The sequence below is a fragment of the Sinocyclocheilus rhinocerous genome, unplaced genomic scaffold, assembly GCF_001515625.1.
Source record: "Sinocyclocheilus rhinocerous isolate Xijiao unplaced genomic scaffold, SAMN03320098_v1.1 scaffold1322, whole genome shotgun sequence".
Lineage (NCBI taxonomy): Eukaryota > Metazoa > Chordata > Actinopteri > Cypriniformes > Cyprinidae > Sinocyclocheilus > Sinocyclocheilus rhinocerous.
In genome coordinates, this window is record NW_015657497.1 from 431,190 (window position 1) to 452,625 (window position 21,436).

The 21,436-nt window shown below is 36.6% G+C and overlaps 1 protein-coding gene across 1 annotated transcript in view; it reads left to right on the forward strand.

Moving 5' to 3' along the window:
• LOC107721154 (TBC1 domain family member 22A-like) overlaps nucleotides 1-21,436 on the forward strand; it is a 158,941-nt gene that overhangs the window by 105,093 nt on the left and 32,412 nt on the right. The window contains exon 8 of the mRNA XM_016529025.1: nucleotides 2,790-2,917. Within this exon, the coding sequence (XP_016384511.1) occupies nucleotides 2,790-2,917 (128 nt within the window). The remainder of the gene's footprint in view (nucleotides 1-2,789; nucleotides 2,918-21,436) is intronic.

Here is a 21,436-nt window from a genome sequence, read left to right on the forward strand (position 1 = left end):
TCATTCATAAACGAAACACCGCTGTGTTTGAATGGAGATGCGCAGCGGCTCCGCTGTGTCTTTGTTTTAAACTATTTTCGACGACGAAATAGAGCAAAATCAGACAATAGTGTTATAGTCAGACAATGTAAGTCACTTAATATTAACTTCTTGTTTATTCTTGTTTATCTGTATTGTATTAAATCGGTTATCACATTTACAAACTCCCTTAAAAATCATTAAAAGCTGCCACTCATCTTAGTTCATCGCGAGCTCACATTTATAATCAACGAAGCTCTCTACACTGCACAATGAAAATCTTATTTACACCCTGTCTAGACTTTGCTTATGAAAGGATTCGTGAGATATGTCTGTGATACATTACTCAACGCTGCAAAAACACGTAACGTATATATATATATATATATATATGTATATGTATATGTGTGTGTGTGTGTGTATATATATATATATATATATGTCTTTATAGTTATGTTTGTTTGTTTGTTTGTCTTAAAAAAAAAGAGAGAGAAATGGTGCTTTGGCAACTAGCTGAAATAAAATAAGTTTAAGGTTTTTATTTTATTTTATTTCAAGTAACAAAACTGTGTTTTTAATGGTTTTAGTTTTAGTTAATGATAATAACCCTGGCTGTGCTTGTATAAGTCATGTACAGATATGGCTGTTGAGATCTCACAGAAGGTGTCCGAGAGGGTTTTGGCTGCAAATGCAGCGAGGGCGAGACAGAGGGTCAGTGCAGATGTAATTATGGGATGGATGGGTGGGGGCAGAAGTCGAGCAGAAGTCCATTGCTCAGCAGAATCGTGGCAAACAGCTCACTTGTCTTTCTGCGAACTCTGACCTCTGCCTGTTCCCCATCCCCCTCAAAACTTGCGTGTGTTTTGCTGCATTGAAGGTGGAAAAGGTATGCAAGAAAATGTGTACTGTTTGCTGACAACCATATTCTGCTTTTAAAGCTGCAAGGCTTATTCTAACATATTTTACATTTTTATTCTGGGATCTAGGCTACCTGACATAATTTCCATCAATGTTACACCTGCAAGTTTTTTAGGGGGTTGTGATGTGAATATTTTCAATTTAGAGTCAATGGTATAGAGCGCTTTGTGTGTGTGTGTGTGTGTGTGTGTGTGCGCGCACGTTTGATGAAAGTGGATTTAAAAAGTCAAATGCATATTAAAGCACTGGTAACTTTATTTTAAGGACCAATTCTCACTATTAACTAGTTGCTTATCAGCATGCATATTACTAGCATATCGGCTGTTTATTAGTACTTATAAAGCACATATTAATTCCTTATTCAGCATGACCATATTTTAGATCCCTTAATCCTACGCCATACTTAAACTTAACTACCTTACTACCTATTAAGAAGCAACAAATTAGTAGTTTATTGAGGCAAAAGTCATAGTTAATAGTTAGTTAATAGTGAGAATTGGTTCTCAAACTAATGTGTGACCAAAGTATTAAATGCATATTAAACACCATGCATGCATAGACTGCACTTTTGGGAAATTGTAGCATGATGTTAAACTAGAAGTTATTTTGTTTTCATCATCATGGCCATCCTTATCTTTCACAGACCTCTTAATTAGGTTAAAATGGGGGTGATTTAGATTTGTAGCACCAATAAGCAAAATTGGTCTGTTTGTTTTGTCAGTCTATCGGCTCTGTGTCTTGGCAGTGAGATGTGTTCAGCGTTAATGAGGATAAGTTCAGGAGAGCTGGATGTGGGAATGACACTGTCAAGACAAGCGTGAGGTTTGACAGGAGCTGATCTTCGACGTGGGTGGATGAGTGGGTGTATTCTTTTAGCCAGAGCTTGATTTTTTTTTTTCATCTTTATGACGACATTGTCTATACATTTGTATTTACTCTGAAATTACTTTTATATACACACCATTCAAAAACTTAGGAGCAGTAAGATTTTGTTGTTCTTGTTTATTTATTTATTTCTTTTTTATTTAATATTCAAGAATCTTAAAATTATGTATTATAGTTTTCACAAAAATATTAAGACTTAAATTAAAGACTGGAGTGATGGCTGCTGAATTTGTATTTATTTATTTAATTTTTTTTGTCACAAGAATAAATAACATTTTAAAATATATTAAAATAGAAAACAGTTATTTTAAATAGTAATATTTTTTTTACAATATTACTGCATTGTGCATACTGTTTTAATCAAATACATTTAGCCTTGGTGAGAAGAGACTATATATATATATATATTATATAATACAATTATATTTAAATATTGTTTATATTTATATCACCCCCAACCAAAACCTGTCATGCATGTGACGGTCAAAGAATCCCATCGTTGTCAGGAGGTGAATGAAGATGCCTATATTTCTGCAGGGACACGCAGTCATGCATGTTACACACTCTACCCATCAGTAGCGTGTCCGTGTTGATTAAAAAGACGCCCATAAATAAAGCTGCTGTTTCCTCTCAAACATAACACGCTCAGACGTTGGGTTGACAGCGGAGTAATTACCTCATGCTTACATGACAGCGTCGAGCACATGATTGCACGGACGGAGACATTCTTTATGGCTTTATTAGGGTGTTATGTCTTACGCCTGGCAGGCTGTCATCTGTGAACTGTGTCTGCGAGAAAGCGGCGAGGAGAATTTGTGTTGTTGTTGTGTCCGTCGAGTGGCTGTCATTTATTGTTTGGTCCCAGTTTTACTGAAGAGAATATAATGATGCTTTAATTGTTTGTGATAGATGAATGGGGTGATTGACGTCAGGGTGGTGATTTATTGTACTGTTTTGGTTTTTAACAGAGACGGTACATCGCCACATGCAGCAGTATGAGGTGGAGTATTTGCAGTTCGCCTTCCGCTGGATGAACAACCTGCTTATGAGAGAACTTCCTCTGCGCTGCACCATTCGCCTGTGGGACACTTATCAGGTAAAATAGACTCTCAACAGTCTCTGATGTGGTCAGATGCATAAATAGGATGTGCAGCTGTTTTTCAAAAATGAAAATTGCCATCATTTACTCATCCTCAGCCACTGTTCACCTTTAGAATTAAAATAAAATAATGTAATTGATATATTATCTCTCACAACTGTGACTTTATTTCTTTAACTGTTTTTCGTAATCAATGATTTATTACTCACAGTTTGGCTTTAGTTCTCATTTTAAACGCAATTAAATTTTTTTTAGAAACAGGATTCCATAGATGTTTGGCAAAATCCTGTGTAATTTATTTTTCATTTGTGCAGTATAAAAGGAGATTTTTACACTGCTCTTTTTCCTGGCTATGAGAGGGTGGTGACCAGGGTAAACATATTTTAAAAAAAGACTAGTCGTGGGTTCTTCCCTGTTGTATTATATCGAAGTTAGAAATTCAAATATTGTGACAAAATTAATTTTGTAGGGTGCCAAAAGTTTGTTAAAATTTCCAAAGGGTGCCGCGACTAAAAAAAGGCTGGGAAACACTGATCTAAATGATGCAACAGTTTTGGCTGGGACACTCAAAGAACAGAATAAAGGACTTTCCACACTGAGCACGATGCGGAAAAAACGAGGCGAATCGCCGACGAACGGTGCTTTCACACCAAACCCGAAATGATTGTTCGCCTTCTGCTAATTCACGCCTGCACGCTAGGTGGCGCCGACCAACAATCCATTTTTCCTCAGATATGTATCTCGTAACTGGATTTAACATCATCCGCATTAAATTGAGATAAACAAGGTTCTACTCCGGAAACACACACTATCTATAATGCTTACAAGAATAGGCTACATCCTAAAATATAATTAGAAGTACAATTAGCATCAAGCTACACTTGAAAATGTATGTCATTATTAATGTATTTGCTTATTTACTTTAAACTATCATTGAGTGCTTGTAATAAATTCCGATTGTGATCTATAGTTGATTTTGATTAATAAGCAGACACATTCACACTGTATGTTTAATAACGCTACACTGCTAATATTTGTCATAAACATCCTTTATTGCTATAAAAATACCATGAGCTGCATACAAAACACATACAGAAAATATATCGTCATAATCATATGTCTATTTGCTTTCATATTTCATGTGTAGAAAAAGAGTGAACGCGCTCTGACTCATAACACTCACACACGTGGAAGAAAACGGACTGTGCTGTACTGTGATTACATAGTTCAGTGGACAATTAATAGAAATGTTATTCTATATAAAGAACATGTGAGAATAAATCTGTTCTCAAATACCAACGATAACAAGAACTCCGCTTCCACTCTCTTCTCTTATCCGGGATATTCTTCTTCTGTGTTTGTTTACACTGGTTTTCGAAACAGCGCCACCACTGTTGCCTTTTTGTGCAACAGCAGCTGCTCCGGTCACGTGATCCTAGCTCAAATCTTATTGGATGGCCCGTTTTCTCGCTTTGCGAAACTGAAAAGATTCATCGTACTGGTTCGAAAAAAAAACATTCGCATTTTCGGTGCGCTAATGTTCGCGGTCTATGTGGAAGCATCCATAGAAATGTATTGTTTTATTCCATCGCGTCCGATATTCGTTTCGCTTTTTCGGCCTCAGTGTGGAAAGGCCTTAAGACTTTACAATCTTATAAGACGGTCCTGTAATAAGGAGTTATTTAAAGAATTAACATTTCTGTGAAGGTTTTGCTGTCTAAAAGCTGAAGCATTGCACACTATTTAAAGACCACTGTTAAAATTATAGTGTTTACCAATTAATCGATAATAAACAGATGTGTAATAAACTAGTAATTCAGATGCAGTCTCTGTGAAATGTATCAAACTTATTTACTGAACAAATCAAATTTAATAAAAAAATTTTGAAGATTTTCAGTTAATAACAATTTAAACTTTGGACTGTTCTTCACACAAAGCTGTTGCATGACATCTGAAGATTTAGATGTAGATTAGTGGTTCCCAAAAGTTGTAGACCAGTTGTTCTCAACCAGGGGGCCGGGGCTAAATCTAAATGCTAAAAAGCATGTTAAGCATGTTAAAATGTTAAATTAATTTTTTCTCCTTCTCAATAACTATTATCCTAATTGAAGAACAGTTCTTGGAACCTTTATAATCACAAAATGAATTGTGGTTAGGAAATGTAATATGTTAGTACTCACAGTTTCTGTTCATAAAAAAGTCCTTGAATATCTTTGAATATTGTGTTGGAAAATGGAGGACAAAGTTGAGAATCACTGTTCTAGACTACTTTTATGATACTTTTTTATGTGGCTTTTGTCAGTTTGAACATTAAAGTTAAATCCTCATTTACTTTCATATTATATGAAAAAGAGAAGCCAGGATTTATTTTCCACTGAGGAAAGAAACTCGCAAGGCTGGAAAAACATTGGGTTGAGTAAATAATTACACAATAAATGAATCCAGAACTGTCTACCTACACAAAAATAATAATAATACTAATAATGGTATTACAATGACAACAAGAGAATCTTTGACAGTAAGAATTAAAGATAATTTCAATACATCTACCATAGTATATGCTATCACTGAAGAACACTATGAAAATACACCAGCTGTTATATATAAGCTGACATTTCTGAAGGCAGTTGCTTCACATGTAGATTTTTCTAGGTGTAGATGGCTCGATTTTTAACACCAAGCCATGAAAAGACCCAGAGCATGAAAGAGGATGAATCTTTAGCACAGCCAGGAACCTCAGAGGTGTTACTGACATCTTACCCAACACTTATGGAAGACTTCCAGGCTGTTGTACTTCCAGGCTGTTGTACGGAGTACTTGCCCAGCGAGATATTTAATCAAATTTGCAGATGATACTGCATTGGTTAGTCTCCTTAGAGGGGATGAGGACAGTCATGGACCCTTTTTAACTGAATTTGTTTCTTGGTGTGATGTATCAAATCTCAAGTTAAATGTTTCAAAAACTAAAGAAATGTGTATTGATTTTAGGAAAGAGTCCTCAACGAGTGCGACCATTATTAAAGGGGACCAGATTCAGAGGGTAGAAGAGTATAAATACCTTGGAGTTGTTTTAGATCACAAACTGAGGTGGGATAAATGGACTGACGCTGTGAACAAAAAGGGCCAGCAAAGACTATATTTCCTTAGGAAGATGGTGTCATTTAGTGTAAGCCCTCCATTGTTAAAGGTGTTTTATAACTCTTTTATTGAAAGTGTACTGACTTTTTGTATTATTTGCTGGTTCGGGAATGCTACGGTGGAACAAAAGAGTATGTTCAGGAAAATTATAAGTACTGCAAGTAAATTACTTGGTATCCCTGTGATGGGTTTACAACAAATTTATCAGACTAGATGTCTTGGTAAAGCTATGAAAATTATATCTGATGATAGGCACCCACTGTATAATGAGTTTGAGCTCTTGCCTTCGGGTAGAAGATTCAGGATACCGGTGTTTTTTAAAAATAGAGGGAAAAAATCTTTTATAACACAGGCAGTGAAGTTCTTAAATGAAAGATAGGAAAGAAAGATTATTATTATTTTTTTCTCTCTCCTCCCCTCTCCCCTTTTATTTTTATTTTTATGTAATGAGCAGGTCTCATTCAGTAATTAGCACTTCTTGATTAATTGATGTTAAATTGTATTGTTTCTATTGTGAAATTTATGTTGTATTGTCGTTTGTGAGAACCGCATATTGAAACAAGACACTGAAACAAAATTTCCCCAAGGGGATAAATAAATAAAGTTACTACTACTGTTCTTGATGGTGTTCGGTACAACAGGCTGCCATTTGAGTGAATGCAACGATCCTGGCGTTGCTGTGCACTCTGCTCAAGATAGTGTGAAAATGATCCTTAATTCTTACTTTGAAGGGATTTTTGAATTTCTGGCATGGTAATTGTGATAAGCCATTATATGCTTCCTGTCGACAACAGACGCCCACTGTATTAAATGTCAGTTTCCTTCCATCTCTACAGTACAGATGAAATGCTTTCGACAGCTGACTGTCCCTTTATTCTACTTGACTGATTTGGATTTGACACAGATTGTAACCATTGCCGATAGACGGTTCACATGCTTTGTTTGCCTATTTGTTACTCACTGGGGACGTGTCATTGGATTCTTTCTGACAACACCAGCCTCGTCATTGATGCGTGTTGATATATGTTAGCTCAGAGGCGCCACGAAAACACTCACTTGTTAGGCCAGTCACAAGTCGGTAAGACTAGGATATTGCTTAATATGCACTATTGATTGTTTTTTCCATTAAAGAGATGCTGGTAGGGTGCAGAGCAAATACTGTACATTAAAATGTTTTTTTGGGGGGGAAGTTCAACTACTTTTGATGGTTTATTTTTATTGGTGAAGGTTATGATTGGAGACACCCTGAGTTGCTTTCAGATATTGATTTTGCCAGATGAGCAAACAGTGAAAGCAAGGGCAAGAGGAGATAACTGCGGCAGGATTTGCAGCAGCAAGCCATGATTATTTTAGCGCTTTATTGATGCTTGGTCATTTTGACTTTTTTTTTTTTTTCACTGAGTTTCCACTGACCTGTGCAGAACAGTGATGTAACAGAGTTACTACATAACCTGCCTACAAATGATCATGACCGCACTGTCTTTATGACTATTACTCCACATTTCGAGAATATATTTTATCATCCAAAGCATTATGTAAGTGTCAGTGACGTATAAAGGTTTCCGCAACAAAGAAACTGAACAATCTGTTTAAGTTTTGTGCTTCCTGAGCACCTCATACTGCTTCTGAGCCATTGATGACTGAAGTCCCTGGTTTGTGACCAACTTGTTTACAGAGCGATGCGAATCCAGGTTTTTTTTTTTTTTTTTGCCAGCCCAGAACTGCTTTTTTTTTGTGAAAATGCATAAAATGATTGGGCTTTGTAGATGTGTTTGTGTAACAGGTCAGTGTGGATAGGCATAAGCATGAGAGAACTGACTGCTGGGGCTTGATTTACCCAAACCTCTTCTTTCATAAGCGTTTGCAGTTGATGCAAAAGTTTTACAGGTTTTTACCCTTACTTGAAAACTTTGGATGACTTCCCTTTGTATATATTCAAACTGAGCTGGGCGAGCACTGTTATTCAAAGAGAAGTGAACTGAGCTCATCTGTCTTTGAAATGAAAGGTGATGTGTGCCATTCTGAAGTCTTCAAGATGTGACATTTCCAATGCGTAAACTTGTGTGCATTGACCTGTTACTGCTGTGGTCATGGCGTCGTACCCTACTGTTACCTCGGCCAAAATTCTTTCTCACACTTCCATCAAATCACTGGGCCGTTTCATTCATGTTTGGCCAGACGCTATGAAAGCCGTGCTGTCAGGGCCGTGAGCTTGCTTGAAAGTGCTCGCTCCGTGGATGGAGGACTGCAGGAAGTCTTGTTTTGTGCAGTGAGTTGACTTCAGACGGAACATACTCACAGAAACTTTTCTGACTTGAACTAGTCAAAGGAAACGTTATAGGTGATGTGTAGTTGAAATAAAAAATGTCATATTCCAGTTTATTCCTTCCTGGAGAAGTGCAAACACTAGGAATGCACAATAAATTTGTTGCATATTGGTGATATTATATATGTATTTTTAATTTGTTGGTGTCATCCAATTTTGAATATGTAATTGTGTATGCTTATTTCCTTTTTTATATATATTTGTCATCATATTGCACTAAAATTATTTTATCAAGACTAATAATTTAATATGGTAATCCTACTTTTTAGCAGATCTCAAAATTAAAATCCAGTTTTTTTTCACTGTTCATTGTGTAATGTTGAGATGCCTAAATTGCCTTGTAGCTTTTAAAATGGTTGATTTTACTTTTTACTTTTATTTTTTATTTTTTTTTTTAGACAAAAAATGAACTATCAGTATTGGCAATATTGACAACATCAGTTTTCAGACATGATATGAAAATAAGCAAATTATCTTATCAGAATTTGCACCATGGTGGATACTATGGTTCTGTTGTGCTTAAAAAAAAATAAATAAAATAAATTTATAATTTTATATATATATTTTATATATAAAATAAAATATATATATATTAGAGCCCGACCGATATGGGTTTTTTTTGGGACCGATATTAGGGAGTAAAAAAAAAGGCCGATATCGATATATCGGCCGATATTCTTTGTGTATATTATAGTACACACACACACATTTACTTAGCTATCAAAATGGGGACATTACATAGACTTCTATTGTTTATATATCTAGATAGTTATAGATTTTTTTATTTTATTTTTTTCCCCGATCCTGTTTAATGCTGTTAGTGGCACAAATTTACCTTTTTGAAATAATGTGTCCAAATCCTAAAGCAGTGTAACTTATACACTTTCTTCATACTTTGTTTTAAATATTCAGTAAAATCATATTTTATTGAACACTTTGCTGGTCTTTTTTGCTCAAGTGAAGTTTCAGCGATTGGAAATTTAAAGTTATTCTTCTTCTCTGTTTTGCCAAGTGCTCGATTTTGGACCCTAGTGTGAATTCCTCAACAGAGGCCAGGAATAGAATGTAATTCATCCCATGCATTTTTAATGCATAATCAAATAGTCTGAAAATGACTGCTCGCACTCTCTCCCTCCCTCGCCGACTCTGAAAATCTGTGTCATACTAACTCACCTTAAAGATCTTGATGGCCCGAATTAGACAAGTCTGAATGATGAATATTTCATGGGGCTTTTGGATACAGAAAGAGTAGCTTCCCTTGTATCTCTCAGGGAGATGGTTCCTGTGCCATTCACAGTGCATTTTGAGTTTTTCTTGATCTGTGCTGCTTGTTGTTGTCACACTTCTGCTTTACACACTGACTCATGTTCTTCAGAGTACTTTTTTGTTGTTGTTGGTTTTACCCTCCACGGCTGCTCACGAAAGCCTCTACACAGTAAACAATAATCATCTGTACTGCAGTGAGCTGTACATCAAAGCTTGAGGTTTCTGGAACTGCCCGGCTTCAGTGTGAATTTTCATTCCCTTACCAGATAATTCTGTTCTAATAAAGGAGTTTCAACGGCCCCTAACTGCATATGAATAGATAAAAATTTGGATAATTCCTTGGATTGTTTCTTCATTTTTCATGGTACATTATAAACTTTTTTTGTGTGTGTTTGAATGCGTTATCTAATTCGGTTACGAATTTTTACAATAATTGTCTTTGAATGCCCATAGACCATTGTCATTAGACTGCACAAAAAATTGGTGTAGTTAAGTTGAGTTGAGTTGAGATGAGTTGATGATTTGCTGTAAAAAAAAAAAAAAATGGTGGACATTTTTCACAAATTGCTTTGAAATTACGCTGAAACTTTACAAATAATTATGAAGAAATGGCAAGTAACACGTTGAATTACAAGTGAAACTCTGAAGTAGAATTACTGAAAAAGTAAAACATACTAACTCCAACAATCTTTGTTGTATTTACAACTTTGAAAAGTCATTTTTACAGTGTAAGCCATCTAAAATCTCCAAAACTAAGGTTTCCCAATTAATTTTATGGTCCATTTCCCAGACGTTTCCTCTATCTGAGTATGTAATGAACAACTTAAGGTGCACAGTAAGCTTTTTCATAATACACAGCAGGATTCACAGGCAGAGAACATTTCTGATTGGCTAAAAAAAAAAAGAAAAAAAAAAGTGTGGGCCGACTCTTCCTGCTGTTTACAGAGCCTAGGGCTGTCAGAGACAGGTGTGATTTCTCAGGACCCCTCTTTTAGTGATATCTGTCAGGTTGTAGGAAAAAAAATTATACATGCTATTCTAAAATTCCTTTAATTGAACTAATTTAGAACACTTATCTTTGTATGAAGTTCAGGAGAGGCTTCTGGTTACTTGGCAGACTTCACATTTTATGAGATTCCCTGGCTATACCTCAAAACCTAGTGAGCAGCCTCATTACACAGCAGTTTTGGGAATCGTAGGCATTCTGTCAAATTCTAGGCAACGTTGCATACAACATTTTATAGAATGAGCTACTCCCAGAATGCGTTGTTACGAGTTCAGTTGAAAATTGTTCCAAGATGGCAGACAGAGCCTAAGGAAAATGTCAGTGTTTAATATAATAAATATAATGTAATGTAATATATGATATGATATGACAAAATAAATATGACCAAATAAATATTTTAAGTGTGCATATATATTTTGTACTATTATTAAAATGTGCATTGTTTATTTTATTTGTAATATTATATATTTTATTCTGTACTAAACTCTAGATCCAGACATAATTAGTCACATTCATTCATTCTGTTCAAATATTTACACAAAATTTGCTGAATAGATTTAAAAACGCAGACCAAAGAGAGTCCTCAAGAAAATCTCCCCATGTTCACAGTTGATGTTAATATATTCTATGTTAATATAATACATATTCTCTATGTAATGCATATATTTGTACTCTCTCATCATTTACTCACCCTCATGTTGTTTCAAACTTCTATTTAATATACTGGATGTTGTTTGGTTGACTCTTAACTTTTATAAAGAATATCTCTTTGGATTTGAGACTTTACAGATCTTCTTTATGCACCAAGAGCTTGTAACACTCCAAAGAGAAAGGAAAAATTGAAATCGCATCATATGACCCCTTTAATGTATGAAACCTTGCTCTGTCATGATGCAGCTTGTAACCCAGCAGGTGGTTTTGTAGTTTCCTTCCCACCAAACGCATCAATAGCATGGACTTCAATTATTGAGCTACCACGCACAGCTGAAAGTGAGCAGGAATGTTGCATGACCAATCACAGTCAATAGAAGTCAGTGGACTAAAGAATAAATGTGTGCGTGTATGTCTACATTGCCCACAGCAAGGTCTTATGCTCTTTACTGTACAACCACATCACATGCTCAGTACTCCGGTGCGTTTGTTGGGTTTCTCAGTGGGGGGACTTATTAGAAGCCCAAGGCAAGCAAGGAGTCTCTTTTAATGTTGTGTGCTCACACCTCTAACTGCACGCCACACATCTGGGGGCTGACTTTGCTGAGACGCCCCCCAGGATGGGTGTTTGATATTGCCGACAAACCTCGTCATTTCATAACCTGTTATGTGGTCTGCCTTTAGGGGGAGCTCTGGGATTTTTCTCTGGGATTCATCTTCTTGGTCCACATTCTCAGTTATGTTCAGGCCTCGGCTGAAGCGTTTCTGTCAAAGAACTGTTTGGAAAAAACGAGTTATCGTGTGCGGCTAAGCGTGATAGCGTCTGCACTAAAGAGTGCAGTGTCCCTGGCTCACTCGGTTGGTGATTGAGCCGAGACACTGGCGGACTTGCACCGTCTAGTGCAGATTTCTCTGTGTTACAGAGCCAGGGGGGCTTCACAACGGTTTGTTGGTGTGCTGCGAATTAGCAAATGAACACTCGCAATGGTTGATGCATTCCTGCTGTTCACAGGTGCTTGTTAGCCCTGTACAGTTTAACAAAACTCCCCCAGCTCAAGCCTTTTGCCTCTGTAATGAGCTAGAAGATTGCTTCTGCTAGGACAGGCGCATCTGCAGTATCTCCCCAAGGAAAGAAGCACGAGCTTTAGCCAATTTCAACTGACTTTACAACGGTTTGTTGGCATGCCGCGAATTAGCAGATTCAGCTGCAATGGGTTGATGCTTTCTGCTGTTCACGGGCGCTTGTTAGCCCTGTACAGTTTAACAAAACTCCCCCAGCTCAAGCCTTTTGCCTCTGTAATGAGCTAGAAGATTGCTTCTGCTAGGACAGGCGCATCTGCAGTATCTCCCCAAGGAAAGAAACACGAGCTTTAGCCAATTTCAACTACGCTCTTCTGCATATTCCTAAAGACTTGAATACCAATGAAATCTTCCCAGATCTAAAAATGCACATCCAAGCCTTTCCTTTCCAAAATGTGCTGTACACAGATTTGGCCCTGCATGTACGTATTGTATACATCTGTGCACCGAGCTGCAGTTCCATTCTTCTTACTCCTCATCCGTGTCGAATCCTGATCTAAAACCTCACCGTAAGGCACATTGGACAGAAGCTTCCCAACGGGGATTTGGACCTGTGACCTGAATCCCTTTACCTGTCCTGTGGGGTACCCCTAATGATTGCTCTATGTTTTCTGACAGAAAAGGCAGTACCCAGAAGGCAAGGTCCAGGTCACTGGCACAGCCCCTTGAACATCAATATTTCATCACTTCTTACTTTAAGTCTCCACTGCTAGCTCCTTCATTGTTCTTGCTCAATCACCTACAGAGCAACAGCTCACCGGGTGCCCTGCACTCAATCATTTGCGAAAAAAATGTTAGCAAAAGTCAACCCTGCTGCGCCCCACTTGAGCTGAAGCTGACTTCAGTGAATGGCTCTGGACAAATTCACTTCATAATCAAATAAGACTTAGTAGCTCTCAGACTACATATTGCTTTCAGAGAACTTGCTATTCTTATATTCTTTATTCCTTTTAGGATTACTTCTCACAAAAATTAAAAAAATTGCCATCATTTACTCTACCTCATGTTGTTCCAAACCTCTGTTTAATTTAGAAGTTGGAACACAAAAGGAGAACTTTAAAGAGTTGTACTGGTTGTTCTTTTTCCATTACAGCAAAAAAGGGCTGTGAGAAACATTAAAGCACCTTAAAAGTGGCATATATGACTATATAAATGTGCAATATTACTTTTTTTTTTCTATAAAGCTGAATTTGAGAAACGCACAAGAATTCCAATGTACCTGTACTGTGATGTACCTGTGCAAATGGCAACAATGTAATCAATGTAAAAATCAATGTAAGTATCACTTCGTATATAAGTATTTTAAACCCATTTGATTAAGTCATTATTCACTGAAAACCTTGACATCCATCCCAGCTCTCTTTGGCCCATTCGAGAAGTAGAGATTCTCAAACTAATCATTCTTTCAAATCAGATCTGTTGATCCAGTTTTCAGCTGACTTAACTCACTGACTTGATCTGGTCTCAGCAGTTAAAGGGGACATCGGATAAGATTTTCACTTTTTTAGTTTTAATTTTTTAACTTTTAATTTGCAGCCGGTTTCTACATATATATAGCTAGCTATTTTGAATAAGACCACCTCTGAGCCATATACGGAGTCCAAGGCAGCAATTTATATGTCTTGTGTCGACCCCACGGAAACGAGGGTTAGGGTGAGCAGTAGCTCATCATAATTTAAAGAGACATGCACCGAAACGAGTCTCTGTGAATAGAGCTTTTTTTGATAAGGTAAAAAGGGTGTTGGGTAACACTTTAGAATAGGGAACACACATTCACTATTAACTAAGAGTTTTCCCTGAACAAACTCCTAATTTGCTGCTTATTAATAGTCCGTAAGGTAGTTGTTAAGTTTAGGTATGGCGTGGATTAAGGGATCTAAAATACGGTCATGCAGAATAAAGCATTAATATGTGCTTTATAAGTACTAAACAACAGCCAGTATGCTAGTAATATGCATGCTAATAAGCAACTAATTAATAGCGAGAACTGGTCCTTAAAAAAAAAAGTGTTACCGGGTGTTGTTTTACACGATCATTGAGGAATTTTAACTAAAGTATGTTACAGAAATTTAAAGAATACCCTAAAGAATCCTACCAGCTTGTGGAAAATGGGCATCAATGTCCCCTTTGACGGCTTGCCGAAGGGGAAAGTTATCCATTAATAGCAACTTAAAATTTCATTCCTCACACAGAACTTATGGCTGCATGTGGAACATGTTTGGCTTCAGAAGTCAAATGACACTTTAATGATACCTTTATGGTGCTTTGGTGCCTTTTTGATGCTTGAAAGCTTCAGTTCCTTTGGGAACTAGGTGCATGAAAAAGTATTAAACCTATGGTGAGATGTAGTTATTTGTCTATGTTCTAGGGGCTGCACGATTAATCAAAATTAAACCGCAAAGGCGTTAAATCGCGATTAGGCAGAAGCTGCGATTGTCATGCGTATTTTTCAGTGAAGCACGGTTCTGTGATCAGCAGTAAATCTCCATCCGAACGCCAGAGGGCGCTCTCGCGCTGAAACTCCAAATACGCCTCGCAGAAGAAACCCAGGAAATGCCTATAGCGGGTGCTGAATAAACAGAAGATTTAACTGCTTTGATCAATTTAACGTGACTAATAAACACACGACTACGACAATATATGGTTTATCTGTTTACTGTGTGGAGACGTGCTGAAATGGCGTTTGGTCTTGTACTGTATCGCGTACCTTGTCAGTGTCGTGCGCTTTGCTTGGCCATTTGTTGTGATAAACAGGAAAGTGTGTTCAAGTGCCAGCAAAACAGTGTAAAGAAATACTCTTTGTAAGAAGCAGTCAATCAGCAGAAGTTAAAAGCAGCTCGTAAGTGTATTTATTTCTTGTCTCAGTGTTTAGCGCAGTTGTCGTTGCTAGGAAACACTTGTTTTGTTTACTGTGTAGAGTTTTAGCTTTCAGTTTTAATTACTTTTTCTTATTTGTAAGTCGCTTTGGATAAAAGCGTCTGCTAAATGACAAAGTAAAAGTAAAGTAAAATCTGAGTTCGTGTTATTATAATTTTTATTATAATAAAGTATATAATAATGCAATGCTAATCGACATAGCCTTTATCACTGCTTAGAATACTATGAAATATGTTGCGTGCCTTATTCTGTGTAAGAAGCCACGTCATCTCACAGAAGGATTTATTTCAAACACTCGACTGACGTTATGAAGTGAGTTTGGAGTAAAAACATGTTATTAAATGTGGTATTTTCACGGGCTTTCAGATGGAGCAGCATTTACTACACAGAGCCGTAGTTCACTGACAAGCTACGCAAACAGCTTTCATAATCGCAGGACGATTTCTTCAATTTTATAATCGCACAATTAAATCGTTTGCGATTATGAACGCGATTTTGCGTAGCTTGTCAGTGAACTATGGCTCCGTGTAGTAAACGCTGCTCCATCTGAAAGCACGTGCTGGAGATTTACTACTAATCACAGAACCGGCTTTACTGATAAGATACGTATGACAATAACATTAGATTAATCGTGCAGCCCTACTGTGTTCACTCTTTCTTTCTCTTGCCCTCTCTAAGTACACTGCCCTCTCTTTCTGGCTATAGAAAGCCCTGTCATCTTAGGTTTCGCATTTGTATTGTCAGAAGCAGAGTTAAAAATAGTCCAAACTTTTTAGGTCCTTGTGGACTGTGTGTATAGGTTCGCCCGACAGCAAAGGCCAGAACTCTGTGTAACTTAAATCGGAAGGACACTTTTGGTTGATGAAGAGCAAAGAGCTCAGAACTGCACTGACCCTACCTGCTGGATCAAACAGAGGCTCACCAACTTGATGAGAGATCAGTCTCATAATCTTATATTGAGTTGTATATAGAGTATACATATTAGATTATATAACTGGAGCAACAAATGGTAGTAGTAGTAGTATTGTGCATCACAACAGAAAAAAAGTTTATTTATTTATTTATTTATTTATTTATTTACATTATCAGAACAAATTATATTAAATATGTTATCATACACATTATTATATATTAACCCTTTGAAGAATGTAAAATGGTGCTATGTTATATATATTGATAAAGTTCTCTCTCTCTCTCTCTCTCTCTATATATATATATATATATATTGATAAACTACCCTATGATCAAAAGTTTGGGGTCTGGGTTTTTAATGTAAAATATAAGAAATCTAAGAAAGGCTGCATTTATTTACTTTTAAAAATAAAGTAAAATAGTTATATTGTGAAATGTCTCTCTTCTCTTTTCTATGTTAATATATTTTAAAATATGATTTGTTCTTGCAAATTTTCAGCAGCCATTACTCCAGTCTTCAGTGTCACAATCCTTCAGAAAGTATTCTAATAGTCTGCTTTATATTCTGCTTTGGTACTCAATAAACATTTCTTATTATTGTCAATATTGAAAACAGTTGTGCCTCTTAATATGGTACTTGTATTTTTTATTTATTTATTCATTGATTTGCATTGTTTGATGAATAGAAGGTTCAAAAGAACAAAATTTATTTGAAATATAAATCTTTTGTAACATTGTCAGTGTATTTTATTGTCATTTTCAACCAATTTAACGCAACCTTGCTGAATAAAACTATGAATTTTTCATTTTAAAAAAATCTTGCTGACCCCAAACCTTTGAACAGTAGTGCGTCATATATTAATAATGTACCTAATATTTACATGATCATACACAACGGGATAACACAACTTTACAACCAGTTCCCCTGAGAAGTCCAAGGGTGGTAATATTTTGACAATGGCTTGGATCTGACATGACACTGGCTAAGAGGTGAACATTTACACAAGCGTTCACATTTAAACTGCTGTCACTGTCTGAAATCTTTCACTCATCCACTTAGGTCAACGCCGGGTCATGACTCATCATAAGTGTAATGTTTGTTGCTTTTTGATGTTCCACTAAAAGATATACACCCTCCCAAATTATAGAGGTCTCCCTTTGACATTTGACTGTACACATGCTTCTAGACAGTTGGCGAATTTGTATTTTTTTTATCCCCCCAACCCCCCCACTGACAGCAGGAGTCTTACATCTCACAGGTAGAGAGAGGTTTAATAAAGTAATAAAGCACAGTACTAGGGAGCGTGTCACAGCTTGATGCCCTCAGACAGTCATCTTCCCCGCTGCTCTGATTAAGGCCGGTAGGTTACACCAATAGGCAATCATCACCCTGAACATAACTCAGAGCGACCCACTCCATTTCGTCTGCATGCTCTATCTCTTTTCTTGCTTGGGGCTGAAGGATGGGTAGATATGAATGTTGTGAGCTGTTCGATGTCAGATCTACTCTATCTCAACAGACTTGTTGGTAAATCTAGAGTGTGTTTGCATGAACAAGGAGCACGCTTAATATTAGAACCGACTCTCTAAGGATCTTGGAGATGGAAGTATAAACTGACTGCAGGCTTTTCACTAACCAATGATCTCCAGTGCTTGTCATCAAAATTCTGCCAAAGCACTCTTACTGCTACATTGCTGTTTATCATGATGATGTACCTCAGATCTGTGCCCCAGAAGATTTTATGTTATTGCTGTAAGCTTGCACTTGTATTTACATGAAAATCCGTCAAGACGTTACGAGGTTCTGCTTTGAACGACTACCGCTGTGAGCATGCTTGTCAAGAGTGGTTTGTAAAGATTTGCATTTGTTCCCATAATGTAATTAGTAGTGCTCACTAAGGATTTGGACAAACGTTAATAACTCGTTCCTCATGTGCTACAAACATTAATGATGCTTCAAGTTATGGAATGTGTTGATGAAAGATGTTCTATATATTTTCTATGCGATCGGATTTCCTGGTACGTGGTAAACGGACAATTGTGGCAGCGACTTTTCTACAGTCTCTGCAATTCAGTTACTGCAGAAAATAGTTGTTAACAAATATATAATTATTTTTTATATATTTTTTTTATAGTTAAAATATAAAAATACATTTATATATATATATATATATATATATATGCGTCCTGGTGATATTTAAACAATTGTATTTAAACACAATGAAAATATGATAAGAAAAAAATAAGTATATATATATATCTCACATAAAAAAAAATAGAAAAAATAGCACATCAAAAAATCAACAGATGTGAATGCATATGTAAACTTACAAGTTACAATTCATATCAATATTAATTTTGAATATGCAAAATTTATCAATATGCACAAATAACTAAAACAATAAGAATTCACACCCTTAGATTACAGTAGCGTAGTCATTTTAATGTTTTTTTTTTGTTTGTTTGTTTGTTTTTTTACAGATGGTTGAGTTTTCTCAAAAACAATTTTCACTTTTGTGTTAAGTTATACATTTATTAATGTATAAAATATTTATTTAATTTAAATTTAATTATGTACTTCTCATCATCTAATTTTATTTTTATCAACTGAAATTGGGTTTTAGTCAGAGTAGAATTGACTAATCACAATTATGAAATGATGAATTATACTAAATTTAAAGAATGCTTTTTTGTCAAAAGAATTATTGGAGCGACTTTTGCACCGCCAAGCACCACTCACACTGCATGATGTGTGAAGTATGAAAGTTCTTTGATTTGTGTGTCTGTACATGTGTTTATTTTGTTATAATTCGTCAGCTGTAACCTAACATGTAGTAAACCAAAGTGTAAAAATTCTTGGAACAGGTAATCGTAGACTACGTACATTGAGTTTGTCCTCGTTTCAAACTCATCCCTCCTGAAGTGTCACCAGGTCTTGCGTCAGAACGTTCTAGAATGGACCACTGTGTCTATTCCCCCACTGGCCCCATTAATTAAGACCCATCATCAACCTTTCGCCCCCCAAGGGAGAGACAGACAAAATAATTAAAATGATCAATGAAGAGGAAGTAGAGCCCATCTAAAGGTGAACCCAGCCTTCACTCCCACATAAAACTAGACCACAGTCTTTGATAAAACACACTAATAACACATATGCCTTCTCAGAACCAATAGCAGCTTTTGTTTTCATGACAATGATTATATTTAGACATAGGTAGTACCTTCTTCTTAAGCACTAATTGCATTTTGCTTCACCAGAAAATATTATGTCACTCTAAATCCATCCTCTGTGGAATACAACGGAGAAATGTATCCAAGCTGCTCGTTACCATACAATGAACATGGATGGTTAAAAGGGACTGTCAAACTCCAAAAAGGACTATAAAATAGCTTTGAGGAACAGAACGAAAATTTGTTGATGATCCTCCACTCCGCTGTAGCTCTCAAATCTCATTTGGACATGCACATAATTCATATTTGGCACGTCAAAACACACAGTTCCAGATATGACATCAAATGGTTGTGATGTTTTGTAACCGAATGCAACCAAGTTTGAATTTGTTAAAGGGCAAACTATATTTAAGCAGTGTTGTTTTTGTTAACTGCGACTAATTGAAAATAAAATATAAATATTAGTTAAAAACAGAGAAATTAGAAATGTTGCATTGGCTAAAAAGTACTTAAATTACTAAAGCTGAAATAAAAATGAATTAAAGCTAAATACAAAAAGTTATAAAACTTGAACTAATGCTATCTTTTTTACATGAATAAATAGCACTGTATTTGTATCTGTTTAGGGGAGGGAATGACACAGCTTAAATTTAATTCTGTTCCTAACACAAACAACAAAGACTTTAGCATCATATGGGACGAGTTATGTAAATTTTTCAGAAAAGTGCAGCTTGGACATTCTGTTCAACATCAATTTCCGTGATTCATGGACAAATGAAAGTCATTTAGATTTTGAACAACATGAGAATTAGAAAATAATGACAGAATAAAAATGTTTGGAGTGAATTAAAAACGTGTGTTAAATCTGTGTGAGCATCTTATCACTAGCCCACCTGTTTCTTTATTTATGTAAACAACTGTTTTCAGGGATTAAGTCTTTTAACAAAATAAAATTAGTGGTGCATGTCATTAACAGTGTTTCCGACTACACTTCCCGTTATAAATACGTGGAAGAAAGCCAGAGCTCTGCATTATAGAGGCAGACGTTCATCCTCGCACAACTGAACATATGCAGATGCCCTTTCAGCCCGGCCTTGTCTGTTGAGTGTCTAATTAAGTGCATTTCACGCTCGTGTGGTCACTTTGACGAGGAGGTGACTGAAAATGACTGTGGGGTAATTGGACTGGATGTAACGTGTGCGGTCTCGAAACCACTTCCTGCCACCTTTGCCGTGCTGTTTGTGTGTGAGTGCTCTAACACGCAGTACAGTTGGGAAGATTTCCATTGCCCGCGTTTACCCTTGAAGAGGAGACCTATCCTTCCTGTTTATTGCTGGAAGAAACGCGCCCATTGATTTTCATTAGGACCCTCCTATCCGTGTCTGGCATTGCAGATCATCTTCCTTCCTCTGCGTGTGGAGCTCGTTGCACCTCCAGCTGGAGCGGTTACACCCTGTGTGCTCCTCAGGTGGCGTCTCACGTATAGCCAGACTTTTGGCTAACGGCATGAACAACCCCTGTAGAGGAAGAAACTGTCTGACTGATGTGATAAGCGACCAACCACAGTTTGTTTCTTTTATAGAGGTGGGGAAATCAAAGATAGGACACAAACTACTTTTTCTCCCAAGTAGTAAACGGTGTCCTACCCATAACTTTCACTTTCAAAAACTTAACTTTTACCAAAATTGTACTGTAAAATTGTGAAATGTCCTGTTACATTTCTTTTTATTCATTATTAGAGGGTTAGTTCACCCAAAAATGAAAATTCTGTCATTAATTACTCACCCTCGTGTTGTTCGAAACCCATAAGACCTTCGTTCATCTTCGGAACACAATTTAAGATATTTTTGATGAAATCTATGGGCTCTCTGACCCTCCCATAGACAGTAAGGTAACTACCACGTTCAAGGTCCAGAAAAGTACCAAGATGATCGACAAAGAAGTCCGTGTGACATCAGTGGTTCAACTGTAAAGTTACGAAACTACGAGAATACGTTTTTGCACAAAGAAAACAAAAATAACGACTTTATTCCACATTTTCGTCTCTACTGCGTCACTTGTGGACACGCGTTCACACAGTACCATGACG